Genomic DNA, 22,783 nt, shown 5'->3' on the forward strand with positions numbered 1-22,783 from the left:
CCACCAAGGTTCCCTCCCACACGAGCACACAAACACTGCAACAGCGATATGTGGAATGTGAGTTTATGCAGGTAGAAAAAAAGTGCACTGAGCAGTGACGGGGTGGGACCCTCCAATTGCAGAGCCTGGCAGGACCCTTCCCCCCAAGGCTGGGGGATAGAGTAGGGCAAGATCTGGAGCAGAATCTCCTGTCACAACGGGACCAACCGGCTCTGGAGGAGTTGGCAGCAGGGTTGGCAGGGCCTTCTGACCTGGGCGGACTTGAGTACCTTAGGGGAGGGCCTCTCCAGGAGACTGGAGGTAGCCCTGCGCTCCAGGTGCTAGGCCTTGGTGGGCTGGAGGATCTGGCCGGCAATGGGCCTGTGGAGCCATGTGCAAGGAGCCGCGAACCCGGTGCGTCCTCAGCCGAAGAGCTTAAGGAAGCAGGGCTGGCAATAGGGCTTGCCCGCACGCTCCTGGAAGGAGCCCTTAGTGAGTGGGCGCAGGCAAAAGGTGCAGGTGAAGTGGTCCGGATGGAAGCGGCGACCCAGGGCCGACACACAGCGGCCGGTCACGGGAAGGCCACACGTGGCACACAGGGAGCCACGTCTTGCATGGAAATGGTTCTCACACAGCGGGCGGCCCTCGTGCTCAAAGAAGCTGCCTCCGGAGAAGGGTGCGAAGCATTCCTGGAGAAGGGCAGCAAGGCTTGTCAGCTGCCTCCATCCCGCCCCAAAGAGATGCCCCATCAGCATCCCAGATCCCCCTCCCGCCGCCCCGGCCCCGCCCCTCAGCCGCGCACCCTGCAGACGAAGCAGTCCGGGTGCCAGAGCGCACTGAGCGCTGAAATGTAGTTGTCCAGGATGGGGCCCTGGCAGCCCTGACAGCGAGGGGCGAACAGCTGCAGGAAGTCCCGGCGGCAGTAGGGGCGGCCCTCCCTCTCATGGAAACCTAGGGGTGTGGGAAGAGGCTCAGATCAAAGCTGCGGGCGGGGCTGACGCTGAGAGGCGGTCAGAGCTAGCAAAGGAGGTCTGGTCCGCAGCGGATGGGGCAGGAGCCCGCAGACCGGAGTAGTTGCCGAGGTCTGAGGTCTCACCCTCTTCTCCGAAAGGCTCCCCGCAACTGACGCAGCAGAAGTGCTCCGGGTGCCAGTGAGTGCCCAAGGCTGTCACCATCTTCTGCGGGAACCAAAGAGGACACTCAGGGGCGGCCAGAGCCTGGGTGACTGAGGGAGGAGGCACATCTGACAGGGACTTTGTGAGTCAGGGGGAAGGTGGGGGGGGCGGAGGGAGAGTGCTTTGAGGGCGCAGCGGCTGAGGAGGGAGGGGCTCACATGTCGGATGGGTTGGTTGCAGAAACCACAACGTGGCGAGAAGCGCTCGAAGTAGCACTCGGGGCAGAACGGGGCTCCATCCTTCTCGAAGAAACTGCTGCCTCCCAGCGCAGTGGCACAGCTGCCACAGGTGAAGTGCTCAGGGTGCCAGGCACGGCCCAAAGCTGTCACCACCTGCGGGTCGCGGTCGGGGAGGGGGAGGCAACCACAGGCCCAATGAGCAGAGATGTAGGTTTTTGATTCCTATCCCTGACTCACCAGGATGAACTGTCTAACATTCAGGTTGGTGGCACTTGTAAGTGATGGGGATTCAGTCCCAGGATTTATCCACCAAGCCACAGAAGACACACACGGCAGGCCTATGGTCCACTGTACTTTGGGGGAACCATAAAAAAAGTTGGCTTTCAAATTAAAAAGTGCATTAGAAGAACATGATTTAATATATACTATCACATATTCATTTCTGTGGAGATGAGGAACCAAGAAGATGAAAGTGGCTTGGGTCCAGGCTTTGCAGAGCGGCTACCTCCGGCTGGGGTGGGAGTCGGGCACTTAACCCAGCAGGAGACTGTGGATCCCTCACCGGGTGCAGCTGTTGCCAGTCACACCTGTGCAGCTCCCACTCTCCTCTGAAGGAGGAAGGACGGTCTTTGCAGATGCCTGTAAGCCTTTGCTGAAGATGACACTGAGATGGAGTTGGTAAAGGAGTGTGTGGCTGGCACATAGCAGGGCCAAGATGAACTGTACCTAGGATGGAATTTGTGCTCTTGCCACCTACTTGCTACATGACTGAAGTTTCCGGCATATCACACACAGACTTCCTGGAGTCATTTAAAGGGAACAGCACAAAGCCTGGCTCTATGGGGCCTCTGGATCCCACTTACTTGCCCAGCAATGGACTTATTGCAGGAGCCACAGAGGCCCTTGGCTTGGGTGGGGACACCACGGCGGCTGAGGTCAGACTGCAGCAGGCCCAACATGGTGTCCAGGCTGCCCTTGTTTGCCGGTGCTGGTGGGGATGGGGAAGTCTCATCCACTGAGTTCACTGCCCCTGTGGTCATCCCCGCTGGTGGCTGGGCAGGCGCCGAGGCTGGGAGCTGCAGTGGGGACACACAAGAGCAGTGAGTCAGCAAGGCAGCAGATGTGGAAGGATCCACAAAGAACTGAGGAACCCCAGTGGACAGCAGCCTCTACGCGGCCTGACTCACGTGGTTCTGGACGCGGAAATCAGAGAGGGAGGCCATCAGTCTGTCCAGCTCCAGAGTAGCTGATGTGGCCGAAGGCTTGGGGTGGGCAGGGGAAGGGCTGGGAGGGCTGTGCAGAACAAGGCTGTGTCATCTCTGAGTCTCCCAGGTCAGGGGCCCTTTTAAGAACTCACACATCTGGGATCTGTGCCACCTCCCGCCCAGCCTTACTGCCTGTGACAACACTCACAGGCTGGGTCTTTTCTCATCATCAGGTTGTTCTTCCTTCTGCTCTCCCGCAGCCATCTTGCTGCAGGGGAACTGAGACATTATTTCATCTAGAGAGAGGAGAGACAGCACTGGGCTGGGGCCACAAGAACCCACTCTCCCAGCTAAAGGTTTGTGGCTCTGTGCCTCTGTGATCTCCGCTCCACCCTGTCCCACCAAGGTACCAGCTCCCCAACCCTGGTACCTGTGATGTTGAACTGGGTGGCATTAAGTTCCTGAAGCAACCGGTCTAGCTCGCAGAGCCCAGTGCCCAAGACACCACTGGAAGAGGAGAAGGGAGGAGCCGCAGGGGCTGCAGGCTTTGGGGACCGGGGTTTGCATACCGTACTGAGAAACAAAGTGGGAGCCCGGGTTCAGCGTGGGGGTGCCCAAGCCCCACCCCCTATTCCCAGCCAAGCTCAGCACTTCCATCCTCATGGCCCAGTTCCCAGTTCCCTCACCTGTACAGGTGGTCCTTGTCCCCGGAGGCCCCGGAAGGCTCCCCAGAACCTGTCTACAGGGAGAAGAGAGGCATATGTAGGATGCCCAGCCTTACTTGGCTCTCTAGAGAGACCCAAACTCCCCAAACCTCACCCTTACGGCTGCATCGTCCCCAGCCTCTGATCTCACCTGTGGCTGCTGCCCATAGGGTGGCGGGGGTGTGAGCTGCTCTGGGGGGCGCTCTTTTGGAGCCCCTGGCCTTGGCATGTGTGAGGTGGTGGTTTCCAGGTCAGAAAGCAGGGCATCTGCAGGGAGAGGTCCTCTGGGTTAGAGACTGAGGAGTCATGTAGGGGCCAGAGAAATGAGAACTCCAAGAGGGCAGTATTTAAGGAAGGCAAAAGCCAGGATTCAAGAGCAGAGGTCTAGAAACAGATTGAAACATTGGGCCAAATCACAGCAGAGAAGGTGGCAAAACGTTATAAAAGTTTCTAATCAGAACATCCAGAATGGTTCATCCTGGGAATCAAGCACAGCCTAACTACCTGATTCTCTTTTCTGATTCTGATTCTGATTCTCTCCCCATCAGTCAATGTAGGTCTTTTTACTCAAGCTAAAGTGGGCGGCACTCCAAGTTGCTCCATTGGCTCCACGCGTGGCATGGAGCTTTCTGATTGGAGACTCTGCAACACTCACCAATTCCTCCCCTTACCTGGGCAGGCCCGTTTGCAGGGCCCGCCGGGTCCCTCCCAAGGCTCCTCATTGGTGAGCTGGCTGAGACCTGCTTTCCGATTGGCTTCCGCAACCCTGGGCCCGTTACTCCTACTGAGGCGCAGCCTCTACTGCAGGGTGCGGGAAGCCCCTTGGCACAGCCCTTCCAGTCACAGGCACGGCCAACAGGGAGGACAAGATACCTGGGTCCCCGTCCTGACCCCAAGTGTCTCCTGGACCCCGGACCGGTCCGTGGAACTCTTCCCCTTCCAGAACTTTGGAGTAGTGGTCCTGCTAACTCCTGACTCCGAGCATCGTGGTGGGCACCGGAGCTTTCTCAGTCATCGTAGTCCTCCCCTTCCGCCTGCAATCATCTGTCTTATTTCCCCCTGTCCCCACCCCCCATCAGCACCGGGACCCCTGCCATACTCAGCCTCTCCTCCTCCTAAATGCTGTCACACTCTAACTCCCAGCAGTTTCTCGGTCCCAGGTCCAAAGCCTCGTTAACTCCTCCCTGCCCGGAGCCCCCGGTCGGAGCGCCCACCCGAGGCCAGGAGCCCGCGAGGGGAGAAGGGCGGGGGCGGCCAGCCTGGGAAAGGAAGGAAGGGAGAGGCAGGAAGAGCGGACGTGGAATCGGAAAGCCTGCGCCGGCAGAGGCCAGAAGCGAGGGGATGGGGAGGTGTGCTTGGCTAAGGAAGCGGATCCCGGCGGCGGCGGCGAGGGGCTGGCGACCCCGGACCCCGGGGAATCGGGGCCCCAACTCACCCAGGTCCTCCATGGCGGGGCGCGGGCGAGCCGAGTGGGGCGAGCAGGGCGGGGGCCGTGTCCGGTGGGGGCGGGGGGCGGGGGGACGTCCGGGAGCTGGAAGCCCGGCCGTGACCATGTAAGGAAGCCGGGACCCGCTGGGATGGCGATGGAGGGGGGTGGTGGGAGGCGGCGAAGAACCGAGGGAACCCGGGGCGGGGGCATGGACGCGAGGGAGCGCCACGGCCCTCCAAGGCCAGCCCCGCCGGCGGCCACACCCCAGCCTTGGCCTCAGCTGCAGGGAGTCCCAGGCGGCCAGAGCTCTTCCAGACCCAACTCCAGAGCCCCAGTCTGGTGAGGCTCGGAGACAGGGACGCAGGCTCCCTACAGACACCCCCCCCCCGCCCCGCAGGCAGCACAGAAGTCAGTCTAGCACAGCGCGGGGGGCACCCTGCTTGCACGATTCTGGAGAGATGGCGCCAGAAAGCATTTTCGAGCTGGGAGCTGGAGCAATACTGTAACGTGAGACTCTGATAAACCTAGTGAAAGTCATCCTTGCAGTCATCCTTGCAGACGCCAAGTCATCCCTCCCGGTGCTAAGCCAGGGTCTTCTGGCAGTCAGAGACCACTTGGAGGCCCAGGCCCCACTCCATGCAGACTTGGGGAAAAAGCATCTCCAGGAAGCCAGACCCCAACCAGCCCCCCATATGACCCTGAAGTCCCGGCCTAACATTGTGTCTACTCCAGCCTGTTCCCAAACCGGCCTTTCCCAAGCTACTGATGAGAGGCAGACAGGGTCCCGCCCCAGAGCAGGAGGGCGCCCTCTAGGGATCAGGATTTGAGAAATTAATGTGGAAACAAATTATCACCCAGAGATGGAAACTGGCAAGCACAAATAGGCCCACCTCAGCACCTTGCTGTAGGCCACGGCCAAGGGCTGAATCAGAACCCAGGGTGCTACTTATAAACAGGGCTGCTTCTTACAACTCGGCGAGTTTTTTATTACCTGCAGTGAAAAAGGGCCTCTGTGTGTTTTCACATGTGGCCTGAGAAAAGAGAAGACCATGCACACAACTGCCCAGAAGCAAGTCCTGCCAGATCCGGTCCGGGGCTCTCCTCAAGCCAGTCTGCTGCTCATGGTCAAGGATCTGGTGCCCAGGTGATGGACACCAAAGCTGTGTGAGCCCCTCCCTCACCTGGGTGTTGACCAGGGCTCTGGCTTTCTCTGGGCTACCAAGAATCCAGGCAGCAGGTGGCATTAAGGCACTTGGCCCGGAGGATGAAAATGAACTCAGGGATGGGTGATTCAGAGTCAGTAAACGAATGCCAAGGCCTCGGGCACACATCACACACCCATGGTACACCCCTCCGAGCTTGGCCATGGTCCCAGCTGGTGGTACCTGGCTGAGCCATGAGGTCCTCTCAACAGGGAGTAGATCTCCTTTGGGGCCTCACACGACATCCTAAAGAGAAGCCTGGTGACTCATCCCAGGGCTCTAGAGCTCCCTGGACAATGGCTTACTAAATGCTGTGTGCCCAGGGTGGCCTGTGTTAACTCACAGGGACATGGGCAGGTCCTGCTTGGTGGTAAAGGGGCAGGGCGGAGATAGGGGGAGCAGAAACACCACGTAACACAGGCTTAGACTGTAAAATTTTAATCTGTACCTCCGGAGCCTGGGCGAGGCCAGGGGCCTAGGGCCTTGGGCTGTTCTCCCGGGCCCCATGCCCAGAGCCTGTCCTTGACTTCTCATGGATCTCAGATCATCGTCCTGGGATCCAGATCTTCCCTCTTCTGCTTGGACTCTTTCCTGGCCACTTGGAGGGAGGCCTCCTTTGCAGACAATTCATTCTTGGGTCCCCCATCCTCCCAAGGGCCCTCAGCCATCCACGCTAGGGCCCTTGGCCCCTGACTCAATCCCCATCACCACGGCTAGTAACGCCTCAGTCAGGGGCCCTGCTTCCTCACCAGCTGCCTCCACAAGCCCCACTAGTGCCAAGGCCCGCTTCCGCGGACACTGGCCCGGCCCTAGGGTCCAGCGTGCACAGTGGGCAGCCAGCCGGGGCCGGCCCAGGCGGAACACCTCACCTACGGACTCAGGTGCACCTTGGGGCCCCAGGTGGATGCGACCCACGGCCTCCTCCAGCTCCTCCTCCAGGCTAGGCAGCAGGAAGCGGCTGGCAGCCTCCAGTGCCTCCTCAGCCTCTGAGCCCAGTAGCGGCTGGCCAGGTGGGGGCACAGGTCCCAGAGCAGCCCCGCAGCCCCGGCAGCCATGCAAATGATGCAAGACGGGCCAGGCTGCACTGGGCGACAGGCCTCGCAGTGGCACTAGGTCCATCTGGGCTTCGGCAAAGCTGCCGGACAGCAGGGCCCGGAAGAAAGGGGAGGCAGTAGCCGAGGCAGCTCGCTGGGCAGGGAGCTGGAGGCCTGAGTCCAACAGGAAGTGCAAGTCAGGAGCTGGGACGGGGGCTGGGCCCAGCAGAGGTTCATAGAGACAAGGAGAGGGTGGGCCTTGATCTTCGGGGGTTGCAGGTGGGAGGGCTGTGTTCACAGAGGGAGCAATCAGACGTTGAAGGCAGGAAAGGGAGTCCGCAGCAAAGAAGAGGAAGAGCGGGTGTGGGGCTGGCCGAGTCAACGCTGTGAGGAGGACACGGAGTCCGCCCTGGTCTAGGAGCAGCCGGCGCCACAGAGAAGGCTTCCTGTGGGGAGAAGGCAGTGGGGTCAGGCAGGCAGAAAAGGGGTGAGCCTGGGAGGGAGTACCTCACTCCCTGATCTCTGCCAGGCACTGCCTCTCCCAATCCTCCTCACCGACAGATGAAGGGCAGGGTCAGGGCACAGGCGACACGGTCCTCAGGGCTCCCAGAGAGCAGCAGGTGGGTGAGGGCACCAACTCCGAAAGGTGACTCAGCCTGCACGGTTAGGTTCTGCAGCAGCATCTCGCCTGTGCGCAGGGGGGAGGCAGGTCAGGCTGGGAAGTGGGATCCACCACCACTGGTGGGGGTTGGCAAGAAATGAAGACACAGAAGACTGGGGGTGACTACAGGGCTGTCAGGAACCAGAAGGCAAGGGAAAGAACATGGGGTGCTGATCTGGGGCCAGAAGGAGTACAATGGTCTGCAAGAAGGGCAAAACCACACTGCGTGGGAAGCAGTGCGTGGGCTGGGGCTCACAGGTCATTGTGCCCAGCAGAATTAGCCAGGCCAAGGCACAATCAAGTGCAGAAGAGATGATGGAATGCAGGCAAACAAGGTCTAGGTCACGGGCTAAAACTCAGGGGATGGGAACCTGGGACCCAAGGCTTGGGCACAGGACATAGCACAACTCTGCATGTTGGTGCTGTGGCACGGCCCTGCCCATCAATCTGGGAGCTGGGCTCATCTGGAAGGTTAGGGTTTGGCCAACAGGTAAGCTAGAAGGCAGGCTTTGGGCCTGCAGAAGACAAAGGGAAGGAATGGGAACCTGCATGTGGGCAGGGAGATAGGCATACCCAACTCTCGGTGCTGACTGCGGCGAGCAGGTCGGGCCCGGGCAGAAGGCCAGTCATCAGGTGCCACACCCAGCACCAGCCAGGCGCGCAGTAGTGCTGCGCCATAGCTGCACACGAAGGCCTCGAGGCAGGCAGGGTTGCAGGTTAGACGTGCCAGGATGCGCAGAGCACGTGGGCTGGGGGGGCCTGGTGCACCTGTCACATAGGCCAGCAGGCCACGGAGTGCTGGTCCCGTCACCAGCGCCCCACTTGGGTCAGGAGCCTGGGAGAAGCGCGACAGCAGCAGCAGCGCTGGCCCCTCGCGTCCCCAAGGTTCCTCGGCGGAGGCTCCAGCGGGGCTGTGGGTCGGGGTGCGCAGCGCACGTGGTAACCGTAGTGAGGCTGGGCCAGGGGTGGGGCTGGTGGCCTCTACTGGCTCTGGCAGGGGACAACGCTCAGGAGACCAGTCTGGAGAGATGTCTTCAGAGTCTGTAGCATAGCCTTCGGAGATCAGCCACGACCTGAGGAGGGCAGTGAGGAGAGGGACGCAACCTCTAAGCAAGGGGACGGGGCAGCCAGAAGCAACACTGGGTGGGCAATCAGTGCCTGCCAAGTGGGAACCTTGTACCCCTTGTCAGAGTGTCCATGTTAAAAAACTGGCTCTGCTCTGGATTCCAACTTCCTGGCAATTGTAGGCAACAGCTGTAGGACTGGGGTCCCTGAGCTGGTCCAACTATGGCTGCTGGATATTAGAGGATATGGCCTTTCAAATAAATAATAAATGATTTTTAAAAATCAATTATCTTTAAATATTTTTTTGTTTGAAAGGCAGTTAGAGAGACTGACTGATCTTCCATCCACTAGCTAATTCCCAAAATGGTCACTGTTTCTGAGACTGGGCCAAGCCGAAGACAGGAGCCAGGAATTGCATCTGGGTCTCCCATGTGGGAGGTAGGGACCCAAGCACTTGAACCACATTCCACTGCCTTCCCAGACATGTTAGCAACAGCCGAACTGGAAGTGGAGCAAACCAGACTCAATTGGGAAGCTGCTGACGCAGGTGGCTACTTAACCCTTGGTTCCACCACAGCAGCTACCCCCGACCCCCAAATAATCTGTGAAGCCGAGGGAGAGGAGGAGCACAGAAGGGGAGGATGGGGAGGAGAAAACCAAAGAGAATGGAAAAACCTCAGTCGGTAATTACTGATCAGTGCCACACTGTTTCAGAGGCCCCTGAGTGGAGAGCACTAACAATGTTGCTATTCTGGTGAGAAGCAACAAACCAGGGTAACAGAAAAGGCCAGATGTGGGGAGGGATGAGATTTTAAATGGGCTGGAGGTGGCAGCCCTCACTTAGGTGAGACCTACACAAGGCTTGGAGGAGGTGAGAGAAGCTGGCATCCACGGGTGAGGGTGGTTTCGGCCCTGGGCTGGAACTTAACCTTGTGCATTCACACAGCAGCAGGAGGGCCGCTGTGCAGAGGCAGCAAGGACAGGCGGGGGCAATGGGGCGTGTTTCGGACAAGGCTGACGTCACCTGAGCACTGCTTAGTGCCAGGGAAGGGGCCAGGTACCGTCACTGACACCTCACAGCCATCCCGGTATACACAGGAATCAGAGGCCCAGCTTGAAACTGATGGTAGAGCTGTTGACAAGGTTGGCATCCTACACTGCAGTGTGGGTTTGAGTCCTGCCTGGCTGCTCCACTTGTGATCCAGCTCCCCAGGAAGGCAGTGGAAGTACTTGGGCCTTTGCCACCCGTGTGAGAGACCCAGCTGCCTGACCCAGATCTGACTGTGGTGACCATTTGGGAAAGTAAAGTGGTAGTTGAAACATTTCTCCATCTCTTTGCCTTTCAAATAAACAAATTAAAAAAAAAGAATCTCTGGGCTCTACCTTCTATTGCACTTGCTTGGGGCTCAAAGTTCAGGAGTGTCGGGGGGAGGGCCAAGGTCAAGGATGAACCCAGGGAAGAGGAGGTATGAGAACAGGGACTGTGGAGTGGCCAGGCAAGGAAGATAGGAGTCATGAGTTAAACCCAGGACCCTCCCCACCCCCCCGACACAGTGGGGGCTGAGGACACAGCGCTGAGCAGACACAGCCCGGCCAACCTCCCAGTTCTCTGCTGGGGACTCACCGGAGGCTTCGGAGGCTTCCAGCCGCCACTCGCTCAGGGGTCCGCTCCTCAGGGAAGTCCCAGGAAGCGGCCTCTGTCCCCTCTTCTTCGTCATCGCCAGCCTCACCACACAGCTGCCCAGCCAGGAGAGGCACCAGCCCCAGAGCCTGGAGCCGACTTAGGGCTCCAGTATCATAGAGAAATCCCACAAGGGCAGCCACAATGCGTGGGTGCCAGGCGCTGGCACGAGGGTCCCGCAGTAAGCCCATCAACAGCTCTAAGCCACCAGCGTCCCGCAGCCGAGCACGGTTAATGGCCTCCCGGCAGAGGAGGCACACGGCTCGCACCAGGGGCTGCTGGGAGGCTGGGCTCGCCCCATTGGGGCCCCGGCGCCTCCGCAGTTCACTGAGCAGCACCTCGACACCACCTGCATTGCCCAGTGCAGGCCGCACCAGGCCCTGGGCGCATAGGTTGGCGAGGATCAGGATGGCTGCCTCTCGCACTGCCCGTTTGGGATGGGAGGCCAGGCTGACTAACGGGCCCAGGGCCCCACCCAGACTGAGCTGCTCAGCACAGGCCCGGGAACAGCCTCGGCTGAGTTCCAGGAGGGCCCGGACAAGGGCCGAGGTCAGCGCGGGATCCGGGGAGGCGGCCAGGAGCTCAGCCAGTGGGCGTACTGCTCCTTGCTGGGCAAGCGCCAGGCGGTGCTGGGGTGAGTCTGCCAGGTTGCGGAGGGCACGTACCACGCTTTGCAGGCACTGTGAGTCCTGGCATGCTGTGAGGCTCTCCACAAGCAGGGGGACAGCGCCTGGGGAGGGGAGGGAAGGACACACAGTGAGCAAGGAATGAGCCTACCCAAGCCCTTCTCCCATGCCAAGCCCTCGAAGCCTTCTCACCAGCTGAGTGGATGACTCCACAGCTCTCAGGTTCCACGGCCAAGTTCCCCAAAGCACGGGCTGTTCGGTTCTGGATGCTGTCCGCCTTCACACACTGAAGAATGGTCACTGCAAGAAGAGTTTGGCTTCTCGAGCATTCGACCCCTTACCGTCTCTCAGTGAGCTCAAGAAAGTGGACTCAGAACCAGGTCTGGACTGCAGCTAAACAGGCAGGTCTCTGCTACAAAGATGGTGGGCATTTCAGATCGGAAGTGGCCTTTGGATTTTCTGTGTTTTAAAGATTTATGTTATTTACTTGAAAGGCAGAGTGACAAGGAGGGGAGGAGGAAGAGACATAGAAAGTGTCTCACTGGTTCAGTTGCCAAATGGCTGTAACCTTTGGACCATCTTCTGTTGCCTTTCCAGATGCATCATCAGGGAGCTGGATCAGGAGCAAAGCAGCGAGCACTTGAACTGGGGCTGCAGTATGGGATGCTGGCAGATTAACCCACTGTGCCACCATGCTGGCAAGGTGCAGGGTTATGGCCCAGTGACTGTGCTGTGACTGCAGGAAAGGCCTCGAATGTCAGGCCAAGGGATCTAGGCTTGAATGTGAAGGCATTAGGAGCCCTCCAAGGACTGGAAGCAGGGGAGTGAAATGGTAGAATCTCGCCATCGTGAGAACAGACTCCAGGGAAATGGAGGGGACAGCGACCAAGAAGCTACCACCACAAGCCAGGTGCGGAAGGACAATGCCTTAATCGAGTGACCCAGCAGTCTCTAGGCACAGGGCGGAAGCAGGGCTAGAAGGGAGTGGGCGGGTTCAGGAGACAACTGAAAATTTAAAATAGCGAATGATGGAGGCTGCTGGCTAAAGCAAAACCTGTCATGCATAGGGCCTTGGCCTTATTTATCGGCAAGGTCTTGCTCAAAAGACATGAAGGGAAGATGCATTGTATGCAAGTTTTAAAACTTATTGATGCTTCACTGTATCCAAAAAAAATGAAGACTTAAAAAAAAAAAAAACTGGCGCAATTTTATAAGGGACAGACAGTAATGTGTATACTACGTCGCTGTCATTGCCACTAGGAGGCGTCAGCTTGGTTGGTAAACCGTAAAGCTTGTTTGGGTGGGATTTTCTCTTGCTGGTCAGTTTCTCCTTAGTGCCCCACCCCCATCTATCTTTAGTGTCTGCATTCTGTCCTGATCATTCGATTGCTCTCCGCTCCTTTTACAAGGTAACTAGCCTCTATCCCATTTTGCGACTAGGTCTGGCTGGCTGCAGACACCCACTCCGTAAACCAGAATACCAGCCTCTGGCTCATCAAATGAGGTTACGACCTCTACACAGGACCACACAGTAGGCATCGGCGTATCCTAAATGGAGGACACGGATCATCCCAAAAAGCCATGGAATAACCCCTGGCTGCCAGCAGCCCACATGCGAGGGAGGGGTCTGGTTCAGGAAGGCAGGGAGGTACTGGGCCATTATGGATCACGTTCCTCCAGGTTGTGACACAAAGAACTCAGGACCGCCCCGGACCGGACACCGACCGAGGAGCCGGAGGGATCCTTCTAGGAAAAGGGAGAGGGAGGCGGAGCCTTACCCAAAGAGAGAATGCCTCCGAGTCTGCGCACTTCGGCCCGACACGCCCCTTCGGTGCAGCAGTTGGCTAGGATGCTGAGAGCCAAGTCCAGCGTCTTGCGCAGGCGTACTGGTGGCGGAGGCATCGATGATGACACGACAGAGGGGGCGGGGTCCGCCGAGGGGGCGGGGTCAGCAGAAGCTGCTGACGCGGCGACCGGCGAGGGGGCGGAGCCTGGGCCTGCCGGGGGCGGGGCGGGGTCGGCGGCCGCCGCTCGCCGAAGCAGCGAGAGGAGGGGGCGGAGCCCGCCGCGTGCCCGGAAGCGCTCGATTCCCCCTGCTGCCTTGATGTGGCGCGTGCGGAGGGCTAAGAGCGCACGGCCCAGGGGTGTCTCGTTGGCAGCTGGGTCCTTTCCCCCACCCAGGTCCTCCTCGGCCGCCGCCGTGAGCTGCGCGAGGCAGATGGAGAGCGAGTCCGTGAGGGCTGGCTTCGCAGCCGCCATCTTGGCCCGGGCCTCAGGCTCCGCCCCGCTTCTCTCCGCTTATCTGAGAGCGCGGCCCCGGCCGAGGGGCGTGGCCAGTCGCGCCTGCCGACGCCACTTCAACAAGCACGCCGCAGCGTTCCTGTCAGTCGGAAGCTGTGGTCTCCTTGCACTGGGCACGTCGGGAGTGCTGGTGTTTTACGCGAAATGCCAGTCTGCGGCGCGTGCAGTGCATGCTGGGATGTGGAGTCCGTACCAGCTTCCAGTTTGGCGTGGCACGATTGGGGAGACACCCCCGAGTCTACGTGCTGGCCCGCGCCTCAGAGAACCCAGCCTTCCCACCATGGGGACTTGGTGCCGTGCTGCTGCGCCCCCGGCATGTCCCTGGCAGCCACCGGCCCTCCTCCTTGGCTTGCCTCGCCGTCCTCGAACCAGCACGGCTCAACCCCGGCTGACAGATTTCCGGAACTCTGAGCTTGGCTCAGTATCAAGTCCCTGAGAGCGGCAGCTGGGGAGCTGTCACTCAGGGCCAATAAGAGGGTTAAACGTACCGAGAATGTTCGCTGCCAACTTCTAAGATCGACAAGGGCCTGCGAAGCTTTGTGGTGGAGGTGTCCGGTGCTGGATGCACAGGTACCCCCCGCCCCCCACGCTTGTGAGCTGAGTAGCTGGCAAGTAGGAAGCTGGGGGCTCTTCGTTGGCAGTGAAGTCGATGGCGCCTGGGTGGTGAAGGAGAACCCGGACGGGGCGGAGCTGCAGGGGAGTGTCACCTCGGGAACGCGGGCAGGCCCCAGATTGCCCTTGGATTGTGAAGTTTTTCTGCCCGAGTGGCCCTGCCTGGAGTGGCAGGAGTCGTCAGCTGCCAGGGAAATACTCTTGAGTTTGCAGTTGCCTATGTAGGTCAGGTCCTGTGCGTGGGGAGGAGGAAGTCCCTGCCAGGGACAACTGTCCTGCAGTTCGCAAAGCGCACCAGTGCCAGAAGTGTGAACTAAGCACAGCCTGCCTCCCTGATTATACTTACCATCAAAACGATTACTGTTACATCAAAACAACCCCTGGGTGGCAAGTCCTACCACTGTGAAGACTGTGACAAAACTTTCCGCTGTAGCTCAGATCTGGTGAAGAAGTGTCAAGGACACGCAGGCAAAAAACGACTGCATGCTTGCCCCGCGTATGGACATCACTTGAGCCTCAACTCCAGCCTCGTCCAACTGCATCGCTCACTCCAGTGTGCGGCCCCACGAGGGCCTGGAGTGTGGAGAGGCCTTTGGTCACAGCTGTGACCTTGACCAGCACCTGCAGACACATCCAGGTGCTGGCCTCTGCAGATACTCCTGGCTTTAGTTTTAGCCCCAGCTCCAGTCCTGATGTAAGCTCAAAGGGACTCCTGAGAAGCTGACTCCCCTCTACTGATTTGGGGTCTGATAGTGGAATTTGGGAGGGATTCCACATCCTCTCTTTGACCTGGTGGACTGAGTCAGGGAACACCAGGCTGGGAGAGTCGGAATACAAGAGGCCTCTGCTCACTGCCACCAGTGTGCGTTCCTAAATGAGCAGGCGTAGGCTTGTTCTCTGTGGCTGCAGAGCCTGCTTCCTCCAGGTGAAGGGAGAGCTTCTAGGTAGGAGAGCTCTCCCCCGCGGGCCCAGTTGCCTTCAGCCGTTGGACTTCTCTGACAGTTGGTGAACTCATCTCTTCAGAGACCATTCTGGTTTTGTTGTTGTTGTTGTTGGGTGTTACAGCCCAGCTAAGCCTGGTTCACAACCAGACACAGCTCACACATCGCTCATCGGGGCAGAAACCTAGCTCAGCCCTACCTACTCTGGTTCTCACGAACACCAGTTTGCTGGAGTCTGGTCCAGTCTGGCACACCCCAGGCCCAGTCCACACCCAAGCCAAGGGACTGCAAACGTGTCCAGACCAGATAACAGCCCCTACTCCGGCCCTCACACTCACCAGTGGGAACCACAACTCAGCCATGGAGCTGAGGTCATGCTGGACTAGGCTGTTTCCATGAGGCTGCGAAGGGAGCAGACTGAGCAAGGCCATGTTTCAGCACCCACCAGTGAGTTGGGACTGGGGGCAAGCCGGGTCAGACCAGGCTACAGCATCCAAAGGCGGAGGACAAGACAGGTAAGGGACTGTGTCAAGCTGGGTCAGAGCAACCACTGGCACACACGAGATCTGTAGTTGGGAACAGGCCTGGTTAGCGAGCTAAGGGGACACCCTTGATTCTTTTGTTGGGACTGAGGGCTCACTGCTGGTCACAAGCGCCTGCACAGGCAGGACCACTGGTTCATACACACACAGTGTGGTCGAGGAGGACGAGACGATGATGTCCAAAGAGTACACGGCCACCAAGATCCCAGCAGCAGGACCATCTGCCTGGCCCTCTTCTCCAGGGAGTTTTGGGGAGAGGCTGTGCAGGGGCTTGTGACCAGCAGCAATCCTTCAGTCCCAACAAAGAATCAGTGTTCTCCAAGGTGTGCAATCGGAGTGTGCATTGGCCTAGCGCCTAAAGTCCTGGTCTTGAACGTGCTGGGATAACATATGGGCACTGATTCTAATCCTGGTAGCCCCACTTCCCATGCAGCTCCCTGCTTGTGGCCTGGGAAGGCAGTCGAGGATGGCCCAAAGCCTTGAGACCCTGCGCCCATGTAGGAGACCCAGAAGCAGCTTCTGATTTCAGATTTGCTCAGCTCTGGCTGTTGTGATCTTTTGGGGAGTGAAGCAGTGTGTGGAAAATCCTTCCTTCTGTCTCTCTTCTCTCTGTAAATGTGATCTGACTTTCCAATAAAGATTTCTTGAATATAGAAATCTTTCCCAAAAAGCTCTATTTATTCGAAAGGCAGAGTTACAGAGACAGGACAAGAGAGCGAGCTTCCATCTGCTGGTTCACTCCTCAGTTGGCTGCAACAGCTGGGACAAGGCCAGGCCACAGCTAGGAGCCTCATCTGGTCTCCCATGTGAGTGCAGGGGCCCAAGCACTTGGGCCATCCTCCACTGCTTTCCTAGGCCATTAGCAGGGAACTAGATTGGAAGTGAATCAGCCGAGATTTGAACTAGCACCAATATGGACTGGTCCAACTCTGGCTGTTTAGGCCAATTGGGAGTGAACCAGCAGATGGAAGCACTCTCTCTGTAACTGTATCAAGTAAAATCAATGAAGATTTAAAAGAGAAAAAAGACATGGAGCGCAGACCTGGGCCCTGACCCCTGACCCCAGGTGCTCTGGTCTAGGCTCCAAGTGTCCCCAGCTTAACCCCTGAGCCAGACACCTACCCAGGGCCAGTGGCGGGCTGGCGGAGGACCACAGAGGGCATGTCAGGCCCGAGGTTGCCACACAGCAAACTGATGGCAGAGTCAGCACTGTGAACTTAGGGGTCGGGGTTGGAGGTTCCTCTGCTTTTTTCTGGCCCTGGGGGTCTCCCCCAAACCCAAAGCCAAGGTCAGCGGGCGTTTCTACAGGGGCAGACCGCCCATGGGAAGAGGGCAGGGACAATGAGACTGCAGCTCTGTTCTTCAGGGGCATCCACGAGTCCTCGCCCAGAAAGTCAGGGACCTGTCAGGGCAGTGGACAGCAGACAGGACCCCGACGCGGTACAGCATTGCCACCTGGTGGCCAGAAGAAGACTTGCAGCCTCGTGAACAGCCCTGGCTGCTTCCATTGGAGCAGGAGCTGAAGGGATGGCAGGCAGGAGTGGTGGGGACCCTGGGAGACGCTGTCTCAGTCTTTCTTGCTGTAACCCTGCCTTTCAGATAACTAAATCTTATAACAAAGGAAGAAAATTCCACTGTTTGGGGCATGAAATGCACTCACAAAAGGGAAATGGATGGGCGAGGTACAATAGCCTAGTGGCTAGGCTCTGGCCTTGTGTCCACCGGGATCCTATTTTGTATCTCAGCTGATCCATTTCTCATGCATTTATGGCCTGGGAAAGCAGTGGAGGATGGCCCAAAACCTTGGGACCCTGCACCCATGTGGGAGGCCCAGGGGAAGCTCCTGGCTTCAGATTGGCTCAGTTCCAGCTGTCGTGGGAGCGGGCTAGTGCACGGAAGAACTTCCTGACTGTCTCTCCTTCTCTCTGTATATTTGATTTTCCAATAAAAAATATAAAATAACTGAAAATTAAAAAAGAAAGAAAAAGCACAGAGACAGACACAATTCATCCGTTTCTCAAGGCTGGTTGAATGTGAAGCATGCGGGTTCTTACTGAAGTGACAGACATTTCTATGGAGCCAGACCACTCAGTACATTTGGGAAAAATCAGGGCCTTGTGCACTTGCACAGGGACCAATGCACTGACCAACGGCATGAGCCATTCCCTCCCCACATTTCAGGGAGCCAATGAATCCAGGCGGTCAGCATTAGATGTCAAGTTCAGGAAGGAAGAAACGACAAGGGGCCTCCCATCAACACCACATCAGCACACTTCGCCAAAATAAAATAAAAGATCTGAAGCGAAAACAAACAAGCCTAATGATGTCAATGGAAAGGAAAGAGATTTTCCTCAAAATCAAAGCCAGGCAGGTTCGGTTACTGAAGAAAAATCTTCGAAAGAAGGAAGATGAGGGCCCGGCGCGGTGGCGCAAGTGGTTAAAGGTCCTCGCCTTGCACGCCCGGGATCCCATACAGGCGCCGGTTCTAATCCCAGCAGCCCCGCTTCCCTTGCAGCTCCCTGCCTGTGGCCTGGGAAAGCAGTCGAGGACGGCCCAAAGCTTTGGGACCCTGCACCCAGGTGGGAGACCCGGAAGAGGCTCCTGGCTTCGGATCGGCATAGTATCGGCCATTGCGCTCACTTGGGGAGTGAATCATCGGACGGAAGATCTTCCTCTCTGTCTCTCCTCTCTGTATATCTGCCTTTCCAATAAAAAAAATAATAAAAATAAATCTTTAAAAAAAAAAAAGAAAGAAGGAAGATGAAATCACAAGTTTGACACAATCCTTCCCCAAACCTCATCCTCCCTAGTCCTCCACCTCCCCAGGTTTTAAAAGGTTTCTAGAAAATGCACAATTACCAGTGGGCAACAGCAAAGTGGCTCCAGACCATCCACCCGAGAAGACTTTGGCAGCAAAGAAGCAAAGGGAACGTTTCCCAGCATTCTGGGACAGCAGCGAAAGACGGTCCAATGATCTGGGCCCCTGAGGGGGACGCAGGTGACACTTCAGGCTCCTGGTTTCACTCTAGCCCAGGCATGGCTATTGTGGCCATCTAGGGAATGGACCAGCAAGCAGAAGTTCTCTCTCTCTGTGTAACTTGACTTTAAAATAACAAGTAAATCTTTAAAAAGAACTTTTTTTTTTTTAAAAGAAGGTGAAGTAGGGCCGGGCTCATAGCCTAGTGGCTAAGTCCTCACGTTACACAAGCCAGGAAACCATGTGGGCACTGGTTCCTATTTGGCTGTTCCACTTCCCATCCACCTCCCTGCTCATGGCCTGGAAAAGCAGTTGAGGATGGTCACAAAGCCTTGGGATCCTGTACCCAAACGTGCAGCGATTGGGGAGCTAAGAGGACATCCAGCTAGGTGGTGGTTCCCACTGGTGAGCATGAGAACCAGAATGGGTGTGGAAATCTTGACTGGACATGAGTGCAATGTCCCTCAGTACAAATGTGGACTGGTCTGAAGTGTGCTGGGTTGGGTTAGACACCAGCACCCACTGGTGCTTTTGAGTAGGAGTAAGATGGTCTAGGCTAGGTCTCAGCTCCTGCTGAGCCACATGAGAGCTGTGTCTGGGTATGGACCAGGTGTGGCTGAGCTGTAGCACCCCAACAGTAAGAACCGGAATGGGTGTTTGCCAGTTGGACAAGAGCATTGTTCCTGCCAGATCGGGAAGTAAACTAAGTCAGGCTGGGCCAAGGACCTATGAGCGTATGCGTGAGATCTGCCAATGGGAGGAGCCTTGATAGAGGATTTTGGAGAACTCCTCTGTCAGGATGCAGTCCCTTGCAGGTGAGGGCTGGGAAGGCAGCAGAGCATGGCCCAAGGCATCCCCAAACCCCATGGGAGACCCAAAAGAAACTTCTGGCTTCAGACCAGCCCAGCCCTGGCCATTGCGGACATTTGGGAAGTGAACTAACTAACTCATAACTCTGCCTTTCTAATAAAAAATGAATAAATCTAAAAAACCAACTGTATGAGAAACTAAAAAGATTGATATTTGTTGTATTCACTGTCTTTTATATTCACTTGTATTTATTTGAAAGACAGAAAACAGAAAGTATCTCCCATCTGCTGGTTCATTGCCCCAAATGTCCACAGTAGCTGGAGTCAGTCAAGCCAAAGCTGGGAGCCAGAAACCCCAGCCAAGTCTCCCACGCGCTGTCAGGGGACCAAGTCCTTGGGCCATCATTTGCTGCTTCCCGATGCTTGGGAGCCTGCAGCGGAAGCAGCGGTGGCGGGAAGACACAATCCCAGGCCCCTGGATGCGGGATGCACGCCAAACAGCAAGGCTTCCTGTTCCAACATCAGATTAGCAACCTGAATTTTTCTCTGCAACCCTAGTTCCCTTTTGCTCTATAGCCTAACATGTTCACATGCTCCAGGGAAGAGGTGGGCATCTCTGGAGACTACTACTCTGCCTGCCACATGCCTGAAAGAAGCAGTTGTGTTCAAACCGTGACTAAGCAAGACCTGAAAAAATGAGCATTGGATTTCATAACCTAGTGGTACTTCTAAGTTATCAGAGGAAGCGGGGCAGGAGTTAGCTTGCGGTGTGGGCAGCGGGAAAGCAGAAAGAAGGCATGGAAGATTTTCCCCAAAAGTTGACGGTACAGGAGATGATGAGCCTGGGGACGCGGACTGGGCACGAGGGAGGGAGGGCAGGGGCTGGTTTCCACCAGATTTTTTTTGCTGTTCTGAGATGGTGAAGAGAAAGAAGTTTCCATTCAGATGGAAAGGATGGTGGGTTTGGAGGCATGCAAGAGATGGGGCGGCAGCAGAGGGAATGCCTGTGAAGAGCAAAGTTAGGCCTGGAAAGCAAGGACTGAGGTGGATCCAGGCTCGGGTTAGGATCCTGCCTGGCTGGAGTGCAGGGAAAGGAACTGAGCGGCAGAGGGCGCTGGTGCGGCAGGAGGGAACGGCCGAGGGAGGATTTAGTCTGAACGACGTGAAGTCATTTCAGGAGGGATGCAGGATTTCTCTAGAGCTGGCCTCCTGGCAGTTCCAATGCTTAGAACGCTAAACGCTACAAACCAAGAACTATGTGGAAAACTCTGGAGACTCCATTTCCCTTGATGCCTTGCAGCTCCCCGACTACATCTCCCATCATCCCCAGCAGCGCTTCTCCCAAATTATCCACATCCCTTAATCGTGTTTACAGATCCCAGCATTCCTCGCTGTGACCGTTCCTTGTCAATTCGCTTGTGGGAGTTCCTGGGGACAACCAATTGGATCCGAGAGTAGGAGACGAGTGGGCCAATCACCGGGCCGAGGGGGCGGGCCGGGGGCGTGGCCACCACCTGCCCCGTGGCGGGTCCGCGCCCATGGGTGCCTCCCCGGGGACACGCAGATATGGGCACCGGCTGGGGAAACCCCGGGAGGGCGCGGCTGGCGCTCTGCCTGGCCGGCCTGGCGCTGTCCCTGTACGCGCTGCACGTGAAGGCGGCGCGCGCCAGGGACCGGGACTACCGCGCGCTCTGCGACGTGGGCTCCGCCATCAGCTGTTCTCGCGTCTTCTCGTCCAGGTGCGCTCGGGGAGTGCGAGGCCTGGGCTCCCGGGCACCTAGGGCTGGTCACCGGGAGCTCCCGCAGTGTGGGGGCACGGGGTGCTCGTCTGCCTGGCAGCCAGGTCACCGGGAGCTCCCCCAGTGTGGGGGCACGGGGTGCTCGTCTGCCTGGCAGCCAGGTCACCGGGAGCTCCCCCAGTGTGGGGGCACGGGGTGCTCGGGACACGGATACTTGGCGGGGAAGAGGGGTGCCGTGCCACCCGGAGGTGACCCGCCGTGGGAAACAGCAGACCGCGGGTGGCCAGGCCACACGTGGATGAGGATGCCCAGGAATGAGGGCGACCCCCTAGGAAAATGGGGGAGCGTGAAGGCCAGGGGTCAGTCACTTGTGGGAGCTGGAGATTTAGGCTTTCAGATCTCTGATAGCTCTACAGCGGAGACAAACTCTAGAACCCTCAGTCTAGGCTAGAAGGAAGGGCCTAGCCCAAGGGGGTGGGGGAGGAGGGGGCAGTGGCCTGGAGCCCTGACGTGACCAAAGGTGTGGGAGGCCAAGAGGTCTTGGATCCTTAAGATTGGGAGAGGTGGGGCACGTGGAAGGAGGACCAGCAGCTGGTTAGCTCCTTGCCAGAGCAGAGTCCAAGAGGCATTAGGTTAACACGGCTAACTTGGGGCTCCACCCCCTTCAGATGGGGCCGGGGCTTCGGGCTGGTGGAGCAAGTCTTGGGCCAGGATAGCATCCTCAATCAATCCAACAGTATATTCGGTTGCATTTTCTACACGCTGCAGCTGGCCTTAGGTGAGTGGCCCCGCCCCTTCCCGGTGGACCTCGCCCCTTTGAGACCTGCAGGATTGGGGGGACGGGAGGCAGCAGCCAGGCATCCTCCCAGCAGGGAGGGAGGGGACGTTTAAGTATTGGCCCAGCTTGAGGGGTGCTGAAAGACTTCCTGAAACCCCAGTTTTGTGGCACTTGGGGGGTACACAGGGATGACCTACCTGTCTCCTGTGTCATCTGCAGGTCACAGAAAGTTTCATTCTCTGGGTCCCGGGCTCAGTGGGTGCATGGGGAGCGTAGATCTCAGAGGGGGCCTAATGGAACTTCCTGTATGATTTATTTACTTGAAAGGTAGAATTAGAGACATCTTTCATCTGTTGGTTCACTTTCCAACTGCCAGAGCTGGGCTGGCCCAAAGCCACAAGCTGGGAGCCTCTTTCCAGGTCTCCCACATGGGCCATATTCCACTGCTTTCCCAGATGCATCCGCAGGGAACTGTATCAGAAGTGGAACAACCAGGATTCAAACTGGTGCCCGTAGAGCATGCCAGCATTACATGCCACAGCACCAGCCCCTTGCCTCTTGATTTAGAGACCCCTCTCCCGGCGTCACCTGTGGTCTGGGTGGTCCCCCCGCCCCCCGCGGCCATCCTCAGATGGCCAGAGGCAGAAGGTCCTCCCTGACCCTTTCCCACCTCCGCAGGTTGCCTGCGGGCTCGCTGGGCCTCCATCCTGCTGGTACTGAGCTCGCTGGTGTCGATTGCCGGTTCCGTCTACCTGGCCTGGATCCTGTTTTTCGTGCTCTATGATTTCTGCATCGTCTGCATCACTACGTATGCCATCAACGTGGGCCTGATGTTGCTTAGCTTCCGGGAGGTCCCAGAACCCCAGGTCAAGGCCAAGGGCCACTGAGTCCTCTCCCCCACACAGGCTGACCTCATCTGCTTTGCCTTGGCACACACGGGAGCTTTGCCCGTGGGGGGCCTTTCCCAGGTGTTTGGAAGGCCCTGCCTCCCTCCCCCACCCCCAGACCCACACAGCAGGATAATGGACCAAACGTGCTCCGCTCTGTCTTCCAGCCAGTGCCCCAGCTCTGTCCCCTAGGGCTGGTTTCCTGCACCTGCCCAGGGACGAGCTGTTTTCAGCAATAAAGTTTCTTATACACATTG

At 57.7% G+C, this 22,783-nt stretch overlaps 3 protein-coding genes across 4 annotated transcripts; 1 reads left to right on the forward strand and 2 right to left on the reverse strand.

Moving 5' to 3' along the window:
• Positions 1–47: 47 nt before the first annotated feature.
• On the reverse strand, positions 48–4,729 carry TGFB1I1 (transforming growth factor beta 1 induced transcript 1). The gene is made up of 11 exons (XM_040972973.1): positions 4,678–4,729; positions 3,394–3,509; positions 3,225–3,277; positions 2,969–3,111; positions 2,747–2,834; positions 2,521–2,626; positions 2,197–2,409; positions 1,313–1,486; positions 1,076–1,157; positions 782–930; positions 48–668 (listed from the first exon to the last, which is right to left on the reverse strand). Exons 1-11 carry the CDS (start codon positions 4,688–4,690, stop codon positions 402–404), a joined length of 1,404 nt encoding a protein of 467 aa, XP_040828907.1. The 5' UTR covers positions 4,691–4,729; the 3' UTR covers positions 48–401.
• A 1,602-nt stretch (positions 4,730–6,331) lies between these two features.
• On the reverse strand, positions 6,332–13,902 carry ARMC5 (armadillo repeat containing 5). The gene is made up of 6 exons (XM_040972971.1): positions 12,719–13,902; positions 11,133–11,240; positions 10,258–11,044; positions 8,142–8,641; positions 7,463–7,595; positions 6,332–7,353 (listed from the first exon to the last, which is right to left on the reverse strand). Exons 1-6 carry the CDS (start codon positions 13,197–13,199, stop codon positions 6,534–6,536), a joined length of 2,829 nt encoding a protein of 942 aa, XP_040828905.1. The 5' UTR covers positions 13,200–13,902; the 3' UTR covers positions 6,332–6,533.
• A 6,724-nt stretch (positions 13,903–20,626) lies between these two features.
• VKORC1 (vitamin K epoxide reductase complex subunit 1) lies at positions 20,627–22,783 on the forward strand. Of its 2 annotated transcripts, XM_040972975.1 has the most exons (3): positions 20,636–20,861; positions 21,530–21,639; positions 22,318–22,783. In XM_040972975.1, the coding sequence occupies exons 1-3, from the start codon at positions 20,689–20,691 to the stop codon at positions 22,524–22,526; spliced, it is 492 nt and encodes a 163-aa protein (XP_040828909.1). In that variant the 5' UTR covers positions 20,636–20,688; the 3' UTR covers positions 22,527–22,783. The 2 variants fall into 2 exon arrangements, with proteins under 2 accessions (XP_040828910.1, XP_040828909.1); XM_040972976.1 differs by lacking the exon at positions 21,530–21,639 and having other exon boundaries at positions 20,627–20,861.

This window comes from Ochotona curzoniae, unplaced genomic scaffold (assembly GCF_017591425.1).
Source record: "Ochotona curzoniae isolate NIBS_2020 unplaced genomic scaffold, NIBS_Ocur_1.0 contig_2321, whole genome shotgun sequence".
In the NCBI taxonomy this organism is placed as follows: domain Eukaryota; kingdom Metazoa; phylum Chordata; class Mammalia; order Lagomorpha; family Ochotonidae; genus Ochotona; species Ochotona curzoniae.